The following is a 17,393-nucleotide window of genomic DNA, read 5'->3' as shown; positions in this document are numbered from 1 at the left end:
AGATATTACTAGATCAGATATAGATCAGGTAATGATTAACTAGAGCCAGCATAATCATTCAGCTGAGACTATAAGTCATTTCATAAAAGTTGTTTGTATAGTCAAAATACACAACATTGATATTTGTGACATTCTGTGACATTCACTGATGATTGTACTGTCAAACAGCAAAAAAAAAATCCTTTTTCGAACTATGTGACAAATGTAGCAGCATGACCTGGGCACTGACTTCAACCCAAGTTTGGAGAGAATTATGTAATAGCTTCTTTATGGCCTCACATACCAGTGTCACATCTGGTTGTCTGGGTTCCACAGTGTGCAAGTTATTTATAATTATCAACTGACAATTTTTCCTTTTCAGGAATTTTGTCACACATGTCATACTATGTAACATTGTAACACTGACCTTCTCATACAGTATACTGTGAAGTTTCTGCTTATATGTGACTAGTAGAGAAAGTGTGACTATCATCATCATGTATGTCATAGTAACTTACTAAACAGCATTGAGTTATTGCAATATTAGCAGCATAGAAGGGACTTAGCCAAGGGGGGTTCAAGATTCGAATCCCGGATATAGGGTCGGATTTCTTTTTTCCCAACCCTCCAGGACCCCTCCCTTACTATATTGGGTAATATATTCCCACGATAAGATAAGATCTTGAATCAGGTGACCAATGATGGGATCAAAGGCGGCACAGAAATCGACATTTTAGACAAACTTCGCATGAATACATATATATATATATATCTTTATAGACTCACTTTCAGCTCTTTAAGCTATGACTGAGCTAAGAATGGTCACCTGCTATCAATAACTAGATGACAACAATGTGACAAGATATCACCCTGCACCTATCTAAGCCCAAGAATCTTGAATTATTCATATATGGGGGCATAACGTGAGCAATAGGGTAACATACAGTGAGTGTTATATATTTTTAATGGATATGGACCTCTATTTGCTGCAAAGAATCTTTATACAAAAAGTTTGATTGCTACCCCTAGGGAGCCCCCCTCGCCCCCACCCTATGTGCCTGATAAGGATCTTGACCCCCCCTTGGACTTCGTGCTGGAGAACTTGAGAACTTAGAGCAGAATTATTGGGGTATTTGTTGCGGCATAGGGCATTTAGGGTCATCCCTTCATATTAGAAAGTGCAGCCCCCGGGGCTGTTCATTCTAATATGAAAGGAATTCAAAGGATAAGTGGAATTAGTAGGTGCTTTGGATGATTAGATTGACTTTAAGTTTATTGCTATTTTCAAAAATGATGTCTGCGCGGGAGAAAAAATAAAATTTTGCGGAGCGTCGGGATGGTCAGTCAGGGGTGACGCGAGTGGTGTATGCCGCAAGCAGTGACGACATGTCTTGGCTTTGTCCACCACATCCACCCTTTCTTGCCCACCACCCATGACCTTCCATACCATCTCCGACGACGCCCATCACATTGCCGTCCGGCTGGTGGAGTGCGGATGCGACACCCGAGACGAAATTGCCAATGTCTGCCAGATGTTGACGTGGACCATCTGGCGGGCTGTCGCTCAAAAGCGTGCGACTGGCGACGCGGCCAACCTCCCAGCCATCGGCCGTGGGCGTCCAAGCATGCTGGTGCAACGCGACATCGACCTCCTCATGGCCCGAGCATGCCACCAGCCCACCCTAATCCTTTCCGAATACCAGAGGGTCCTCCACCGTTATCGTCACCTCCCGGCCAGCCTCTCCACCATCCACCGCGCCCTTCTCAAGGCCTGATTCAACCTCAAAAAGGTCCAGAAGCAACCCATCTTTCAAGAAAGATATGGACTGTTGTCCACAGCTGTAATGCAAAAGATGTGGACAGTTGTCCAGAAGTCACAAGCCTGGAAAGTAAATGTTAATTTAAAGAGCCAAATTGATAGATATGACTAAGCTAATACCATATATGGCAATAGAAATCACTTTTCTTCAGGCCGATGATTCGTAATATAGTTTGGAACAGTCTGCAATACAGGGCAAGGAAATTGATGTAATCACATGTCACATTGATGTAACACCATCCAATCATCAAAACAATTGATCTCTATGAAAAATGGTTCCACATTATAAACAATATATAAAAGGCATTGATCCCATCACTATAGGGCTCTACAAGCCTCTCAAATAATTAATTACTCTTTTAATAAATGTAACATTTGTAACTCAAAAGCCATTGTCCACATCTTTTGCATAGAAGTAGCTATAGCAGCTGCCAGAAGGCCGCTACGGAGCAGTCTCAGAGAAACAGGTGGCCGACTACATCTATCGCGTGGCCGAATACGACCCGAGCCAGTTTATCTTCATCGACGAGATGTCAAAGGACGACCGGACATACCCGCGCCTTTTCGGAAGATCTCCAAAGAGCACCCGCTGCTGAGTCCAGCAGCCGTTCGTTCGGAAGACTCGATACACTCTCACCGGGACGATAGCTTTGGATAAGGGTGTGATCGCGAGCAGCATCATTCGGCAACCAGGTCTGCGGCTTGGCCCTCGGGCCAGAACACCTTGGCGTCTGCAGGCGGGTTCTTGAGATCGACACCATCCTTCTTCGCGACCTTGAAAGCACGTTAGCGAAGAAAGGGAGCGCGTAGTGCAGGAGCGGTCGTTACAGATGTTGCTGGCCAGGATGCGCGTGATGGTGGCCAAAATCTCCTCGTGGACAGGATCTATCTGCCTCGGGAGTCAGCAAACGCGAGAGTGGATATATGCGTGCAAACACACCTCTTTCGTCTTGGCCGCAGCCGTCCCACTCTCCTGCGGCGTCTCGACACGGTCGGCCTCGATCATCTTGAGCTTGATAATGCCTTTCTTCTTGTCTGCGTCCGTAATCATGGCTTTGTAGTGTGTTGCCGTGGAGAGGGCTTGGTCCTCGACTTGGGTCCCAGGGATGGTGTATTTGAGGGGGAATGTGGGTGCACGCAAAAATCCGCCGACCATTTTGAAGCGATGGGCGGATGCCACGACGCCCAACGACTTGAGTGCCTCGTCGATGAGATGCTCCAACAGCTCTTCCTCGTGCATGAAGAAGTCCGTGTTGACTGCGGCTGGCTTCGCGGGCGTTGGCGCGACACTTCTGGCCAGGTTCAAGCACCGGGTGCGTCGGAAACCACGAAACGAAGACACGGAGGCCGAGACCATCATTGTGGAGGGAGGCTAGATTGGCAGGTCAGTCTCCAGCATAGAGGGAGGGCGCAGCACACGCACGGTCCCGGTCCTGGGCTGGCTGCTGGCGACGCGTGTTGTCCTTGTCACCGTCGTCCATCTGGCTCCTGCGCGGCGAAATGATATACCGATTGTCCTCCTGCGTGCCGTCCCAGTTATGCGGCAGCTCTTCCTGGTAGGGGTCGAACGAATCGCTGCCGCCGTCGTCGTATGTGGACATGAGGGACAGGAGCAAGACGGGGATGCGCTGGCACGGACGAAAAGCGGACAAGTCACGTCACCCCTCTGATTGCCCCTCAAACTTTGCCAAATTTATTTTTTCTCCGCGCGGACATTATTTTTGAAAATAGCAATAAGTTGACCGGTGTAAGATGCTATAGCAGGGTCTTGTTACTCTTATATTAAGCAGATGTCATGTAAATGTATACACATGTTTAGCATTGGCTTTGCTCCACACTTCCATTTTTGGGGTTACTGCTGTTAAATCTAAGTGATATCTTGCACCCAGTACTGTGAACAAGTTGTATCTAAGCTTATTTACAAGTCAATATTCTCAAATTGCACACAAATTGAGAAATAGTATACAAGGTTTAGTGACTTGGAGTTAGAACTGTTGGGTTGTACTCAACATCTACTAGCAACAGATATTTAAGAAGGCATCTGTGTGCTATTCTTTAGTTGTTTAGAAATTCATGTTATCCAAGCAACATTCAAGTTCAAAGCTGGGGCATAGCCCCAGCCCTGTCTAGTTGTTGTGAATGGTCTTGCACCCACCCATGCTACACCCATACCATTGTTTTTCTAGTATAATATTTGCCAGACTCTGATACACAGGGCAAATTCAAAAATTTCTTTCCCAACAGAAAGGTTAATTGAAATTAGGGGATTTCACTATAGGCGGGCAAAAACTGGGAAAATTGTTGGGCAACACTCTGGGCAAGTGAATATTTTATTGCTTGCCTACTAGCCCTAGGGAGTAGCCAATTTATCATTTTTATTTGTCAAGATTCTATTGGGTTGAAGTATCAAATGTATCATTGTTCGCCATCGATTAAGTATTTCGTTAATAGTTTGGAAGGTTTTTCCAAGATTTCTAAGACATCTTTCATAGTTCTGGTCAAGTTCAAAGAGTTGTTGGTTCATCTCAGACATGTTGACTCAGATCTACAGAGCTCGAGGTGGTGGTTTATGACTGGATGACAAGTCGCGTAGCCCCCTGATTCACATACTACGCATTGACGCTACAATGTTCTTGCACTTGACTAAACTTTCTCCTTGGCGTCCGAAGAATCTCCGCCTGTTCTCACCATCACGCGGCTGACATCAATCTGATTCATCAACATTCCTTACCTCAAACCCTCATCTCTCGGAGTCGTCGTCCAGTCCTGGCAGCCATCCAAGCCCAAGCATCGCCTTCCTGATATCTGCACGCATCACCGTGCGACCAACTAACTCAAGCCGCGCGTATCCGATGCGGCGAAGGCTTCTCGCAAACGCCCACATCGATTGTGTCGCATGCCTGCGGTCCGGTCGGTGACGATTCGGGAGCCCGAGATGCGGGAGGGGAACCATTCCATACGGTCGGCGCACACGGCACGAGCGTTTATCAACGCCGACGACACAGAACTTCAAGTTGCTTGCGCCGGTATGTGGTCATCCCGTACATGCACGAATGATGGAATCCTAATGACGCTTTATATCAGCTCACCAAGTACAAAGGCACTTCGAAACCGCCCGGGAGCAGCTATATGCTCCTTCTGCTGCTCTCTCTTGTGGAGCTCGCTCGCTGCCAAGCAACCACACCGCTGTCCCTTGCTCCGCAGCAGGCTGACCTCGGCTCCTTCGACCTCGCCAACTCGCTCCCGCCGCCGGCGTACAGCGTGCATGCGACCACCCTCGCCCAACTCCCGCCTGAATGTGCGGCAGTGACCCCCTCCACAACGCTGCCCTCGGACATTGGAAACTTCTCCGCTTCCTGCAGCGCAGAAATGACCGCCCTTAGTGTCACGCTTGAGGACTGTGACACACCCTACATAATCTGCCGTTGCGCCGATGCGGAGATGGCGATGGACGCACTCGTCGACCGCCTCGCGCGCGTACCTGTGGGGCTGCGGCGGTATGCCGGCACCGTCATCGCCCTTGCAGCCACGGTCCCCGGACCGAGCGCAGTCACCATGAGCGGCGCAAGTGGTGGGGCGTCCGCGACGTTCTGCTTCGGAGACTGTACTATGAATGTGTGGATACACGAGGTTTGATCCTCTTTGGAGCCTGTGACGAGCTGAATGGCGTCTAGATGACGCATGCGCTTGATATGGCAGATCCCGGGTCAGCTGGCTGGCAGTCCAGCGCCATTGGTTGGAGTAATGCACTAGCTGCAGATACGTGCGTCCCGGACACATATTCCCAGACGAATGCAATCGAGGTTGGCATTTTCAACTTCCACGAAAGAAATATCTAACCAGCACTCGTAGGATTTTGCGCAGGTCAGCGTGCTGCTGATCTACAAATTGCTCAACGGGGGCCTCCCGCCGGGCTTCTACGAGGATTGCATGAAGCACCAGCTGGCGTACCTGTCTGCGATGACGCCATACAATGATTCAAGTTTGTTATTTGGGAACGACTGTTCCATCGGACCACTAGCAACGTAAGCGCATCCATTTCTACCACTGGCAGGCGAACCACACTGACGACTTTTTGCTGACAGACATAGTAGTCCGCCGGACGTCCTTGACCCAACCAGACAATTCAACAGCAGCGGCGAGGGTGCAGCTCCCGATCCTCCGTCCAAGGCTTTGGGTTCTGGAGCTTGTCGTCCAGCGACTAGTACTACGATGGTCCTATTCTTGCAACTTGGGGGGAATTGTCTTCTTGTTTCTAATATAAACAAGTTACATTTGGATATTCGATCAACGCTAGACAAATAATGTCTTCCACTTTCAAGTGTTGAAACACTCTGGTCTTTCAAGTTGAAACCCAGGACCAACAAGATTACTTATGTCTCAGATCACACTGGCAATAGGCATAAGAGGTGTGATGAGATACCTGATTCTGAGGAACTTGTGATTCGAGGGGCCCAGTGTACTTCTCAAAAAGGTATCATGATTATGCAAGTTACATTATTTGATAGGCAAATCTTAGCATTCTGAGGATAATACAGAGGATGACTTATTAAGTTAACTTATTTCTTTGATAGCCAGCTTCATGCTCCAGTTAACTACACATAGGCCATGGCCGTTTGCCTTCCTGCTTGCTTGGTAGCTTCAGCTCGCCCAGCAAAGCCTTTGCCTTATCCGACGTCTGTTCTTGCGATGAGCGCTCAAGCAGCGGGAGGGCCAATGTCCAGCGCCGTTCGGCATCTCCGCAGTCGTTGCGCTCCCGCGCGATCTCCCCCAGCCCAACCAAGCACTCGCCCTGGCCCCTAGGGACATCCATCCTCGCATACCCCTCCAATGCAGCAGTGTACAGAGACGCGGCGGTGTCGAGGTCTTGCCCGCGCAATGAGATGTCCGCGAGGTACTGTACCGCTTTCAAGATTGCCAGGGTTTCTCCCGACTGGACGGCATGCGCGAGAAAGATATACGTCCACGAGTCCGGCCATCCCGCCGCCCATCGTGCTGAGTTGCCGAGCCGCTCGAGGCAGTAGCTGGTGATCTCGCCGTCTTCCCCTAGTGCTCCCTGCAGACAGCCTTCAAGCAGCTGTTGCGCCGTCGCATACTCTCCTTCTCGCAGTTCCAAGTCCCCCTGCACCATATCGCAGATCGGGGCGCCTTTGCCGTAGCCCATAGTCGAGAGCATAATCCTAGCCGCGGTTATATTCTGCTCCACCGCTGCGCGCGGGATGCCGGTGTGGACATCGAGCTCCGCGATACTGATGAGCTCTAGCGCGTGGTCAAATGGGTCCTCGCGAACCGACACCCGGGCAAGGATAAGCAGCCGCATCTCTTTTGCTGTTGCGTAGACCGTCTGATCCTTGAGCAACTCCGCAAGTCCGGCGAGAATGCTGTTATCCACCTCACCATCCGCAAGACCACACAGCGCGAGCAGGACCCGGGCACGCTGGCTGTAGGCCACGGCGGTGGCATATATACCCAATGAGCGGCAGGCCATCGCTTCCGTGTGCAGACTCCGCGCCTCGCGGTATAGATCCGCCGTCGCAGCGGCCAGCGCTTGTGCTGCCGCGGCCGATTTTCGGCACGCGAGATGCCGACCCGCCATCCAGTGGACATTTGCAATGCAGTCAAGCGCATCGCCCTCCCGTGTCGTGTTTCCGGAGGCCACCGCGACCGCGCGGCACAACTCATACATCTTGAGTGCCTTGGACGGACTGTGGTCGTGGTATTGATGGAAGGAGCCGATGGCGATATAGAGCCGGCCTGCGTTTGTCAGATATGCGTCTGAAAGAAAATAGTCACGATGCACTTACACTTGACGCCGGCGTCATCAAAATATTGGCAGTGATCCAGCATCGTCTGTATGAGCCCTTCCGCGTCGGGCACTGGGTGAAATCGCCACGTATCGAGAAACCGTGTATAGAACACCACCGATAGGTGGTGGTCCAGTGGGTTCATTTGTGCTAGGAGAGCTGGTATGCGCTCCATCAGCGCAAGCTGACCTTTTCCCGCCGTCAAACTAAACATATCCAACATACACGTTGACGCGATCGCGCCGCCCACGACCGTTGCATCATCGGACGCCAATCCCTTTGTGAGCACGCTTTGCACGTTTCCAAAGTTGGCTGCGATGCGCTCAATAACGCCTGTTTGCGCCAGCGTCCCCCGATGTGCGCGGTATATGTCCAGCAGCACTTGATAGTGCCGGCGCAGTGGGCCGATGAGGCCGTCCGTTGGCGGCGCGGCGCGGAGCACGTGCTCGCGAATCGGCACGAGGACTTGCAGTCGGCCGTGATCGCCCACATATGCCAGAGCGGTGCGCAGCAGAGTGGCTTTGGCGGCGAACACATTTGAGTCGAATATGAGGTTGCTCTGCGTTAAGTCCGCGTCCGCGAGGCCGTCGGGAAGGATGCTAAGCAGGCTCAGTAATTCCTGTGCCCCCGGCTGCACAGCCATACGCGGACTCGCAAGTGAGATGGCAATGGAAATCTCGAGGTTGGACCTTTTGTCGATTCCGTCTGAGAGCAGAGCCGTGTTCTCACGCTCCCAGCGCTGGAGGACTGTTTTGCAGTCGGCTTCATCGGCAACAAGATGGGCCAAGAGAGTCACGGCCAGCGGCATATTATCCGAGAGCTCCAATACTGAGTTCAGGTACTCGTCTTCTTCGACGCCATCCGCAATATCGAGGAAAGTCTGCTGTGCTGCCTCAAGAGACAGGGGCTTCAGCGCTGGCAGGAACGGCCGTGTCCATTGTACTTGCGCTGGACGCTCCGCACCACGCATGGTAACCTAAGAAATGTCGAAATCGAACCCATTCGATAATATAAACTTGCCATGACCGCCACATGCTCGATCCCTGCCAACAATCCCAACAACCCCTCGACCTCCGACCGTCCTTCCACGGGCTCCCACGGCGTCTCGAGATTGTCCAGCACCACCAGCGTGCGTGGAGCCTTTTCCAGATGCTTCACCACAAACCGCGTTCTATCGCGCGCTTGCATGCCCCCGCGCACGCCCAGGTTCTCCGCGATCACCGCCGCCAGCTCGATCTTGTTTGCCGCGGCGTCGCACGGGACGAAGTGCCGGTGCGGCCCGAAGCTCTCCGCAATCGCTGGGTCGTGCAGCACCGCTTTAGCTAAAGACGTCTTGCCCATGCCGCCCGCGCCAAGTATAGCGATATGCGGCGCTGCGGAGGCCGTAAAGAGCTCAAGGATTGTGGCCACTTCAGTGGTGCGCCCGTGGAATATTTTGGGCTGGGACGGGAGAAGGGACAGAGAACGTGAACTGCTAGGGATGGTCGTCAGGCTTGGCGGGAGAAAGTTGGTAAGTCTACCTGTTATTAATGTCCTTCATGATCTGTACCCAAGATTAGTGCTGCCCACAGGTCAAGAGCAGTGCTTCTCACCTCGGATGATGAGTCCCATCCACTAAATCCTTCCAGATCGTCCGCCCCATTGACGCCGCGTAGGAGCCGCATCACCTCCTCATGCTCCGCTTCCGCCGCGCTATCGAGGTTTGCCACGTCGCCAAGCAGTGTGGTGCGTTCCAACTGCCAAAATTGTCAATGGACGCGTCAAGGACGGGGATATGACCCACGAGGAAAAACTCTACTGCGTGCTGCAGACCAGCGCGACAGTCTTTGAGGAGGTTCTGTGTCTCGTTTGTGCGAAATATTTGGCGAAAGCGCGCGCGGTCGTGCTGTGCCTCGAGAAAGTGGTGCACTTTATGTAGCGTCCTGAAAATGTATCAGTTATTTCGGCGGGCGTATGGAGAGAGAATTATTGGGCGCACTCAACGAGCCGCCCCAGCTGCTCCAACGCCACAGGAGACAGCACCGGCGCGGCATACCCCTCTGATTTGCTCACAGGATCGATGGTATTTGGGTAAATGTGCAGTGCAAGAATGGCTTGCAGCAGTTGATGCGTTCGCTCTAGCAGCTCGGCGCATTCGCTTTTGTTGCGCTTGATGTTCTACCAGCAGTTTAGTATTCAGGTTCATTTCAAACCAAGTAAATGACACCGACCTGCGCAGAGGAAACGACGGCCTTCATCGTCACGCAAATCACATCCAGAAACGGCGTGCCGACGTTCTTCCCCAAGACATCCAGCACATCCGCAGTAGCGGCAACATGCCGAAGCGCGCTGTCGAAGGGTACAGTCCGGGCTGCGGGGGCCATCGTAGACAGTGAGTAAAGAAGGGAAGAGGGAAGAGAAGACGAAGCCCTTAATAAAGCACCTCGTGGACCAACTTGGAGCTGTCACAACTAGCTTGTTCCAGCCAATCGCACACGCTTCCGTTGATAGATGCCGTCTGGAGCGAGTCAACGTCGTCCCCGCACTATATTCGCAACTTCGTCCGACCATGAGAGTCATAAGTATGGCCTACCTTGGTAGGTTAGGATCAGCCTTATTGCGCGAAGGCGTATCTTACCATGTGCATGTGGCCGCCGGCTACAGTCGCATACACGGAAGGGTGTTTCCGGGAAATGGGCTTCAGTGCGGCCTGTCAGCGAGCTAACCTGGCAGGCGGGGGAGCAGCAAGGAGAACGAGGCGAGAAGGGGCGTGGGAGCACGATGCCCGCCACGCGTTGGCCGATCTATCGCCAGGGGCAATCTGTCAGCACTCGGAATGGGAAGCTGCGTTCAATCTTGCGTCGTTCCAGGCGTAAATAGTTATCACGTTTCAAGGAAGGCGCAGTCTTCTCCGACGATGTGTCGATGGACCGTGATTGTAGATTGAATCAGACGTCCTTGACTTTGGTTCTATTGACAAACAGATATTGCCATTAGTTCCTCCAGAAACACGACGCTACGATGGATATCGATAAGTAGTCCGGAGAAATACCACTACTCGCCTTCGCTTCGCTGCGCATGTTTCCTGCCTTCGAATTCCTTTTCTCTCTGCTCTCTCGGCTGAGATGTTAACGCTGAGTATGGTTGAAGTGAAGCGGAAGACATGGCTTGAGCCTACGCGTTGTGTATGTCAAAATTTTTAGCAGCCTGAAAGGATGACGTGGCATTGACGCACCAGTTTAAAGCCCTTTTTTTACGCAGTTGGGGATGAGAATCATTGTGGCAGCCTTCCAGGAGATCTCGCGCTCAAATTCCAGTGGGAAGACATGCTTTATGGAAGTCGGGAGGAAAGCAGGATGTGATGCCACGCTGTCAATCCGTTGTTATTGATGAGAATTTTCATGAAAATCACAGGTATGATATATTGATTTGATCCCATTTAAGCAGATTTAAGCCGAATAATTAATTATAAGGTAAGTTGTGTGAGTGTTGTCCAGATGAAACATGGCTGTCGGGTAAAAATTAACCTGACAGAGTAAGGCTCTAACCTAATACAATTACTGTTATACTAAGCAGATGTCCTGGGACTGTACATACATGTTTGGCACAAGCTATAGCAATTTATTCACTCCACATTTCCATTTTTGGGGTCACTGCTGTTGAGGGCCTTATTTGGTAAGAAAAGCTATAAAAACTCTAATTGGGATACAAAACTGTAAAACTAAGATTTTGCAATGAAGTTTGTATTAATAATTAAGTAGCATGAACAGTCCAATCTAAGGATGGGATAGATGCTTTTTATTAGCCTCTCAAGCTTCCCCAAATTTTAAGTCTATCCATGTAGATTGCATGCTGCAATTCCTGATTCTTTTTAGAAACTGCCCCAAAACTGGCCAGTTTTTACTACTGAACTTGGCCTAGATTAAGAGGATCAGCAGAACAAAATGTGGAATTGTAAAGCCTGTGCTTGGATTTTATTGAATGCTGGAGCTTTGTGAGCCTCTAAGGAAGCTTGTGGGGAGAATCTCGCCTCAATGTCACAGTGCTAAAAATTTTCACTAGGCTGCAATATACGGTTTAGTCCAAATCTGGACACTGGATGCAAAACCAGCCATAGAAGTATGAACTATGTGCCAAATATTAGGAAATTTTATTACATACCATGCAATATCCAGGGACTGATGTACTTACCTTTAATTTCAGTATGGTTGTGTCAGGGGAACCTCGCTTTCGGCCTGCCAGAGACAATTCCGGCCCAATTCCGTTCCGGTCCAACCCCCTGCTCAAGCCTGCGCACCTATAGTGCCCGCTTATCCCCTCTAGTTAGAGGGGCAAGGGGGAGGGGGGGGTTCTCCCTCTAACTAGAGGGGTTTAACACGATTGCCTATGCTTTCTTAAACTCCCTTGTGAGTGTTAATGGACATCCTGCTCAGCGGGGGCCCAAGTCCTTAGACGTTAGTGGACTCATCATGAGTGTTGGTGACACAACACTCGCGGCTATCTTCCTCAGCCATCAAACCTCTTCCCAGCTGTGATGTCGACACTCCCCGACCCCCCGCCCACTGTCCCGATCTGATGGCGCATCAAAGATCAAAGTTGTGCATTTCATTCAGATAAGCCTAGATGTATCAATAACACTAGAGGCACAGCCTACGGCTTGCCGGAACACGCGGGTCAAACACGTGGCTGACCTCGTACCTACCGCGGGCCAGCCGCGTTGCTAGCGCGGACCCAGAAACAAAGAATTTCTTTGTCCTAGGACAAAGAAAGTTGTCACTGAGCAAGCCCGCGGTAGGTACGCGGTGAGCTCTGCGGCCGGCCCGCGTGTTCCAGCACGCCTTAGGTAATGCCCCCAGTGTAAAAATTGAAAATCTAAAATATTAAGGAAGATATAAGACTTTTGATCTAATGATCTGCGATCATATGTAAAGGAATCAAGTTGAAATTCATTCTCTTTAATAAAATATAGGCTCATGATGTATATAATATGTCCACTGAAGTTAGTGGACAACAGATGTATATAGATAGGTAGATAGGAAGTTTCTGGACATATATCCATGCTATAAATTATTATGATTATCCATATACCATATTGAAGCCCTTTTATAATGATTTCATTGAGCAGTTATCCACTAACTTTCCTACACACAGGCTACAAGTTGGTAGACAGATATCATATAGTAGTAGGTAGGGTAGGCTCATATACCCTACTAAATGATCTAGATGGTAGATACTAAATTTAAGGAGGTATAATGAGATTACAGATTCTATAATGCCTTTCCCCCTCTAACTAGAGTGAATAAGGTAGGGGCCGTGGGAACCCCGCACGTTGACTAATCCATCAATTGATGGCATCAGCGCCATCATTTGGCACAAGAAATTTTTAATTTCTATATTATGGCTCAAAAACTATGTGAACAACATTATATTACTTGATATGAGCAATAGATGCCTTTACTTGGTCAATCATAAACTGAGGAAGCATACGATGGCCCTTGTAGCGGCGCTGCACATAGGCAAGCTCTTCACCGTTGAGGCCACCCGAGTAAGCGGAGATGAAGCATGCTGCACGATTTGCATATCTATTACAATTAGCTGAGAATAAGGGCACAATTGAAAGCACACCGTAAGATTGATAGCTGTGGAATAGCATCCAGTGCGTTCTTCATGTTTTCCTCCATTTCATCAATTGTTTTAGTCTTGTCAGATTTACGATAAATCGCCTTTGCTGCGCCCCAGTACATTTCTATAAAATTCAGTTCACAAACTTCACAATGATATTTTGGATAGAAGTCGCAGACATGTCCGCGGCCTTCAACGAGTTCCTGTAGTGCTGATTTCTGAGCCACAAAATCGGGCTGACAGAATATTGCTCGCCGGCAGCAGCAATCAGTCGCGTTGGGTTGGCACTTGAAGCCTGGGCACTGCGCATTCATCCCATTGCGATGGAGGCCACGCTCCCGGAGAATTTGCTCCATGCCCTTGAACCAGCCCGGCATCGTCGGGTGGCCTGCAGGCCAATAGAGCTGCTGCACAGATCCATCCGCCATCCGTCCGGGGGCGCATCTTCGGACCATTGGCTGTGTTGGTCCATGTTGCGTGGGGTCCCTTGGGCATCTTGCGGGCAGAAAGGGCGTCAGCGGCGCGTTTTTGATGACTTGGCGCGTTGTCGAAGAGGAATAGGCCAGTGGCGAACTTGTGCGTTTTCGATTCAAAGATGTCGATTGCGTTATCGACATGGGCAAGCAGCTCGTCATTCATGAAGTAGCCGTCACGATTTTTACCTGCTCCGAAGAAGAGACGAGCCTCCTGTTGAAGGAAGAAAGGAAAAACCAATGCTTATTACAGAGGAATACAGAGTATTTATACTACTCTACTTGTTCTGGTATATTCTACAGTATGGAATGTTAGAGAACATTCCCGATGCGGAGCCTCGGTCCGGCGCTGATGTCATCCGGCCGGCGATACTCGGGTTCGCTACCCGATACTTCAACACTCCCCCTCGAACACGAGTCGAGCCGAAGATGGATGTTTGTTGGTGGCAGATGGGAACTGTCCCTCGTGAGAGGATCATTGCGCTGATGGCGCTTCGATTGCGAGTCCGCCGAGAAGTAAGTGGCGTCTTCGGTGGTGACAAGTGCTGCTCCGGGCTTCGCATATTTCTTTGTGCGTGGCCCGAGTATAATATTGTCGGTGGTGATTTGGCTACTGATGTCTCGCGGGGCTTTCGCTGGCTGTGCGCGTTGCTCCGGACGTGCATGAGTCGACGTAGGTGGAGATGGGGTGAGAGAACTTAGAGGTGATGGCGGCGTGGTCGGGATCAGCGCGTTGCTACGCGGTGGTGTCAAATGGGCCTTGGCTGTGGCCTCGGGGGCTGCTCCGGGCTTGCCATTGACTGGGGTAGTAAACTCCCCCTGGTCCTGCCGTGGTGCTGTTGGTACAGCTGGTTGCCAGTTGTAGTCCTCGTCGTCGCTGTCTGGGGTGGCTGTCGTCCAGTTCGGTGTGACGTTGCCAAGGGCGTAGACATTTCCGATGTTCCGGCAGTGGGCTAGCCGATGCCCGTTCTTGGCGATGATGATGTCGCCGCTGTCATCGGGGAATTCGAGGCGATAGCCTGCGCGGTGGAGTCGTCCGAGTGAGATGATGTTGTGGGGTGAAGCCGGAAGGTAGAGGACGCGGAGGAGCGTGACCTTGTTTACCTTAGACCCAATTTTGAATTGCAGTCGTACCGTTCCTTCCCCCAGTGCTGGAAGCTTACCAATTCCGACTACATAATGGCTTTGTAGCGGCGTATATGTGTGGAAAAGTGCTTTGTTGTTGACGATGTGGGTGGTGGCTCCGCTGTCGAGCAGCCAGGAGCTCCGGGTCAGCGTTGGCTGCTGCCCGCTGGCCATTAGGGCGGTGTCCGGCGAGGATTCTCGAGCCGGTGATGGATTCCAGGGTCGACGCCGGTGGCGGACCGTGCGGTGATAATTCTGCTGATCTTTGTTGGGCCGTATAGGCGATGTGCGTGTCGCGGCACTGGGAATCCCAATGGCCGGGCCGACCGCAATGGTGACAGGTGAGCTGGCGACTGGCGGCGTTGGCGCTGAGTCCGCTGGTATGCTGATGCGAGGAGTTGGGCGCGGGCGATGCCGTGTCGAGACGAGCATCCGGCCGGGGGTGTGAAGGCGGTCCCGAGCCGCTGACTGCTGGCGACGGTGCAGTGCTGCTGCCGTCCGAGTGTGCGTGGGAGTTGCCAAGAGAGTGGAGGAGCACATCGCGGGTGGTCCCGGGCCGATGGCTGTGCTGTGAGGCGGTACGCGCTGGCGATGCCGTGGGGTCATCCGGGCGTGGGGGTGCTGCGTACTCGCTGTCCGGTCCGTCCCAAAGGCGCTCGTTGGGCTGTCTCCGGGGTGTAGCTAGGCAGCAAGAGTGCTGATGCGCTGGCGCTGATGAGAGGCGTGAGAGTGTGCGTCATAGCGTGAGAGTTCCGCGGAGTGGGAGGATGATGCAGGCGAGGATTGGTGCGTGTGTTAACAGTTCAGGCTAGGCGGGGCCCATAACCTGTTGAAGGAAGAAAGGAAAAACCAATGCTTATTACAGAGGAATACAGAGTATTTATACTACTCTACTTGTTCTGGTATATTCTACAGTATGGAATGTTAGAGAACATTCCCGATGCGGAGCCTCGGTCCGGCGCTGATGTCATCCGGCCGGCGATACTCGGGTTCGCTACCCGATACTTCAACACCTCCCAGCTGTAAAATGTCAAAAAAAGTGAAGCAGGAAGGCATCACGCACTCATCCAATCGAAGACGGCCCCAGTGCGCAACTAGAAAGTCGGAAACCATTATTGAGTCCCCTTCGCCCTTTGCTTCTGGTGTCGGCTTAACCAGGGTGTTGATCCATCCAACCTTGCGACGGTCATTCTTGTAGAAAGTCGACTCATCATGCGTGACGGGAATGAGTTGGAGCCTTTGTCCGATGTACTTTCCTGTCAGCTTGAAGGCGTCACCATTCGGTCGTGTTGCCTCCTTGCCATCGTTGTCGTAGGTGATGATTCTCGGCTCATACTCCTCCATCCATCGCTTCACAAATGCGGCTCGATATGCCACCACATCCTCGCGCTCATGTCCATCAACATACATCCCATTTTTCCGAGCTCCAAACCGCCAATCCATCCGCTTAAGCCAATGTCGAGCGGTGCGGACAGAAATCGATCTCTTTTGAATGCCCGCCGTCTCCAGTCGTTCCTGCATTTCTGCAGACGCCACAAAATCGACGATATCTTGAGCTCGGAAGTGCTTGTTCTTCGCGCAAACTGTCTGCAGGTGCAATTTAATTGCAAGTGCAAAGTCTTCGTCATCCAAAAGGGAGTCGCCGTCATTTACACCAATAATGTGCACCGGTAGCTTTTGAGTTGACAGAAAGGTGTGAAGCCAGTCGCGGATGCGACGGGCATGATGATTCCCAAGGCCCTGCGAATGGGCGATGAGAGTTGAAGCCTGGCGCCAGGTGTAGTTAAACGCGGAGCTGAGATAGATATTGAGGGTGCCATGCATCGAGACCAGACGTGTCCGAAACACGACATCTGCTTTCTTGTCCTTGCTCAGGACACTGAGCTGGGCAGCTGCACGGCGCAGAGCCACAAAGTCTTGGTGATGGAGCCGATTCAGCGCTCGTTCAGCAGCGGATTCGGGAGAGCGGTCGGGTGCCATGCTAGACTCAAGCGCTTCAAGCATCCCACGGAGATTTTATAAGAGTAGTTTTCACAAAAAATAAACCATCTGAGGTTGTGGTTTGTGTCTGTGCTCAGATATATGGTTGTGGTTTGAGCTTGTGTCTTTCTATGTGTTTGAGATTGGTGTTTGAGGTTTTCCATAGCCAGGTTGTGGTTGAGGTATAAGCTTTGTCACTTTGTGGTTGAGCTTTGTCATTTTGTGGTTGAGCTTTGTTATATGATGGTACTGTGAAACTTGAAGGTTGAATTTCACTTTGGTGCATTGTGGTTTGGTGAGTAAATCTTGGCAAACTCACATCAATACTTGCTTATCGGGCCAAATCATTCGGTTTCATTCAGCACTGACATTGTCCAAAAGTGAATTGTGAAACTGAAATGTGGCAACTGTAAATTTGAACATGGTTGTACTTATTATTGTATCTTCTGCAAGAGGGGGTGTTTCTACACCCATTCCTGAATGCAAAAGTCACTGCAGTTACACTCTGCCCAAAAAGGAAAATCTTGGATAACATTTCATTAGCCTAGACCTAACTCCTCCTGGGAAGCCAGTGAGGTGAGAGGGGTGGCTCTACACTCACTCACCCAATTT

The 17,393-nt window shown here is 51.0% G+C and overlaps 4 protein-coding genes across 4 annotated transcripts; 1 reads left to right on the top strand and 3 right to left on the bottom strand.

The window, feature by feature from the left end:
- Positions 1-4,927: 4,927 nt before the first annotated feature.
- Positions 4,928-6,103, top strand: MIND_00192100 (Conidiation-specific protein 13; the record flags this gene model as incomplete). Its single annotated transcript, XM_037358829.1, has 4 exons — positions 4,928-5,428; positions 5,473-5,601; positions 5,651-5,823; positions 5,884-6,103. The coding sequence occupies 4 exons, from the start codon at positions 4,928-4,930 to the stop codon at positions 6,101-6,103; spliced, it is 1,023 nt and encodes a 340-aa protein (XP_037223924.1).
- Positions 6,104-6,389: 286 nt separating this feature from the next.
- On the bottom strand, positions 6,390-9,971 carry MIND_00192000 (ATPase-AAA-core domain-containing protein; the record flags this gene model as incomplete). The annotated part of the gene is made up of 8 exons (XM_037358828.1): positions 9,813-9,971; positions 9,581-9,759; positions 9,386-9,524; positions 9,195-9,338; positions 9,123-9,145; positions 8,623-9,073; positions 7,603-8,578; positions 6,390-7,552 (listed from the first exon to the last, which is right to left on the bottom strand). The coding sequence occupies exons 1-8, from the start codon at positions 9,963-9,965 to the stop codon at positions 6,390-6,392; spliced, it is 3,228 nt and encodes a 1,075-aa protein (XP_037223923.1). The 5' UTR covers positions 9,966-9,971.
- Positions 9,972-13,009: 3,038 nt separating this feature from the next.
- MIND_00191900 (uncharacterized protein) lies at positions 13,010-13,842 on the bottom strand (the record flags this gene model as incomplete). The annotated part of the gene is made up of 3 exons (XM_037358827.1): positions 13,010-13,163; positions 13,207-13,591; positions 13,656-13,842. 3 exons carry the CDS (start codon positions 13,840-13,842, stop codon positions 13,010-13,012), a joined length of 726 nt encoding a protein of 241 aa, XP_037223922.1.
- A 1,883-nt stretch (positions 13,843-15,725) lies between these two features.
- MIND_00191800 (uncharacterized protein) lies at positions 15,726-16,781 on the bottom strand (the record flags this gene model as incomplete). Its single annotated transcript, XM_037358826.1, has 1 exon — positions 15,726-16,781. The coding sequence occupies one exon, from the start codon at positions 16,779-16,781 to the stop codon at positions 15,726-15,728; it is 1,056 nt and encodes a 351-aa protein (XP_037223921.1).
- Positions 16,782-17,393: the final 612 nt, after the last annotated feature.

Source organism: Mycena indigotica, assembly GCF_014461135.1.
Source record: "Mycena indigotica strain 171206Taipei chromosome Unknown Mind.scaff0002, whole genome shotgun sequence".
Classification (NCBI taxonomy): domain Eukaryota; kingdom Fungi; phylum Basidiomycota; class Agaricomycetes; order Agaricales; family Mycenaceae; genus Mycena; species Mycena indigotica.
This window is presented reverse-complemented; position numbering and strand designations above follow the sequence as displayed.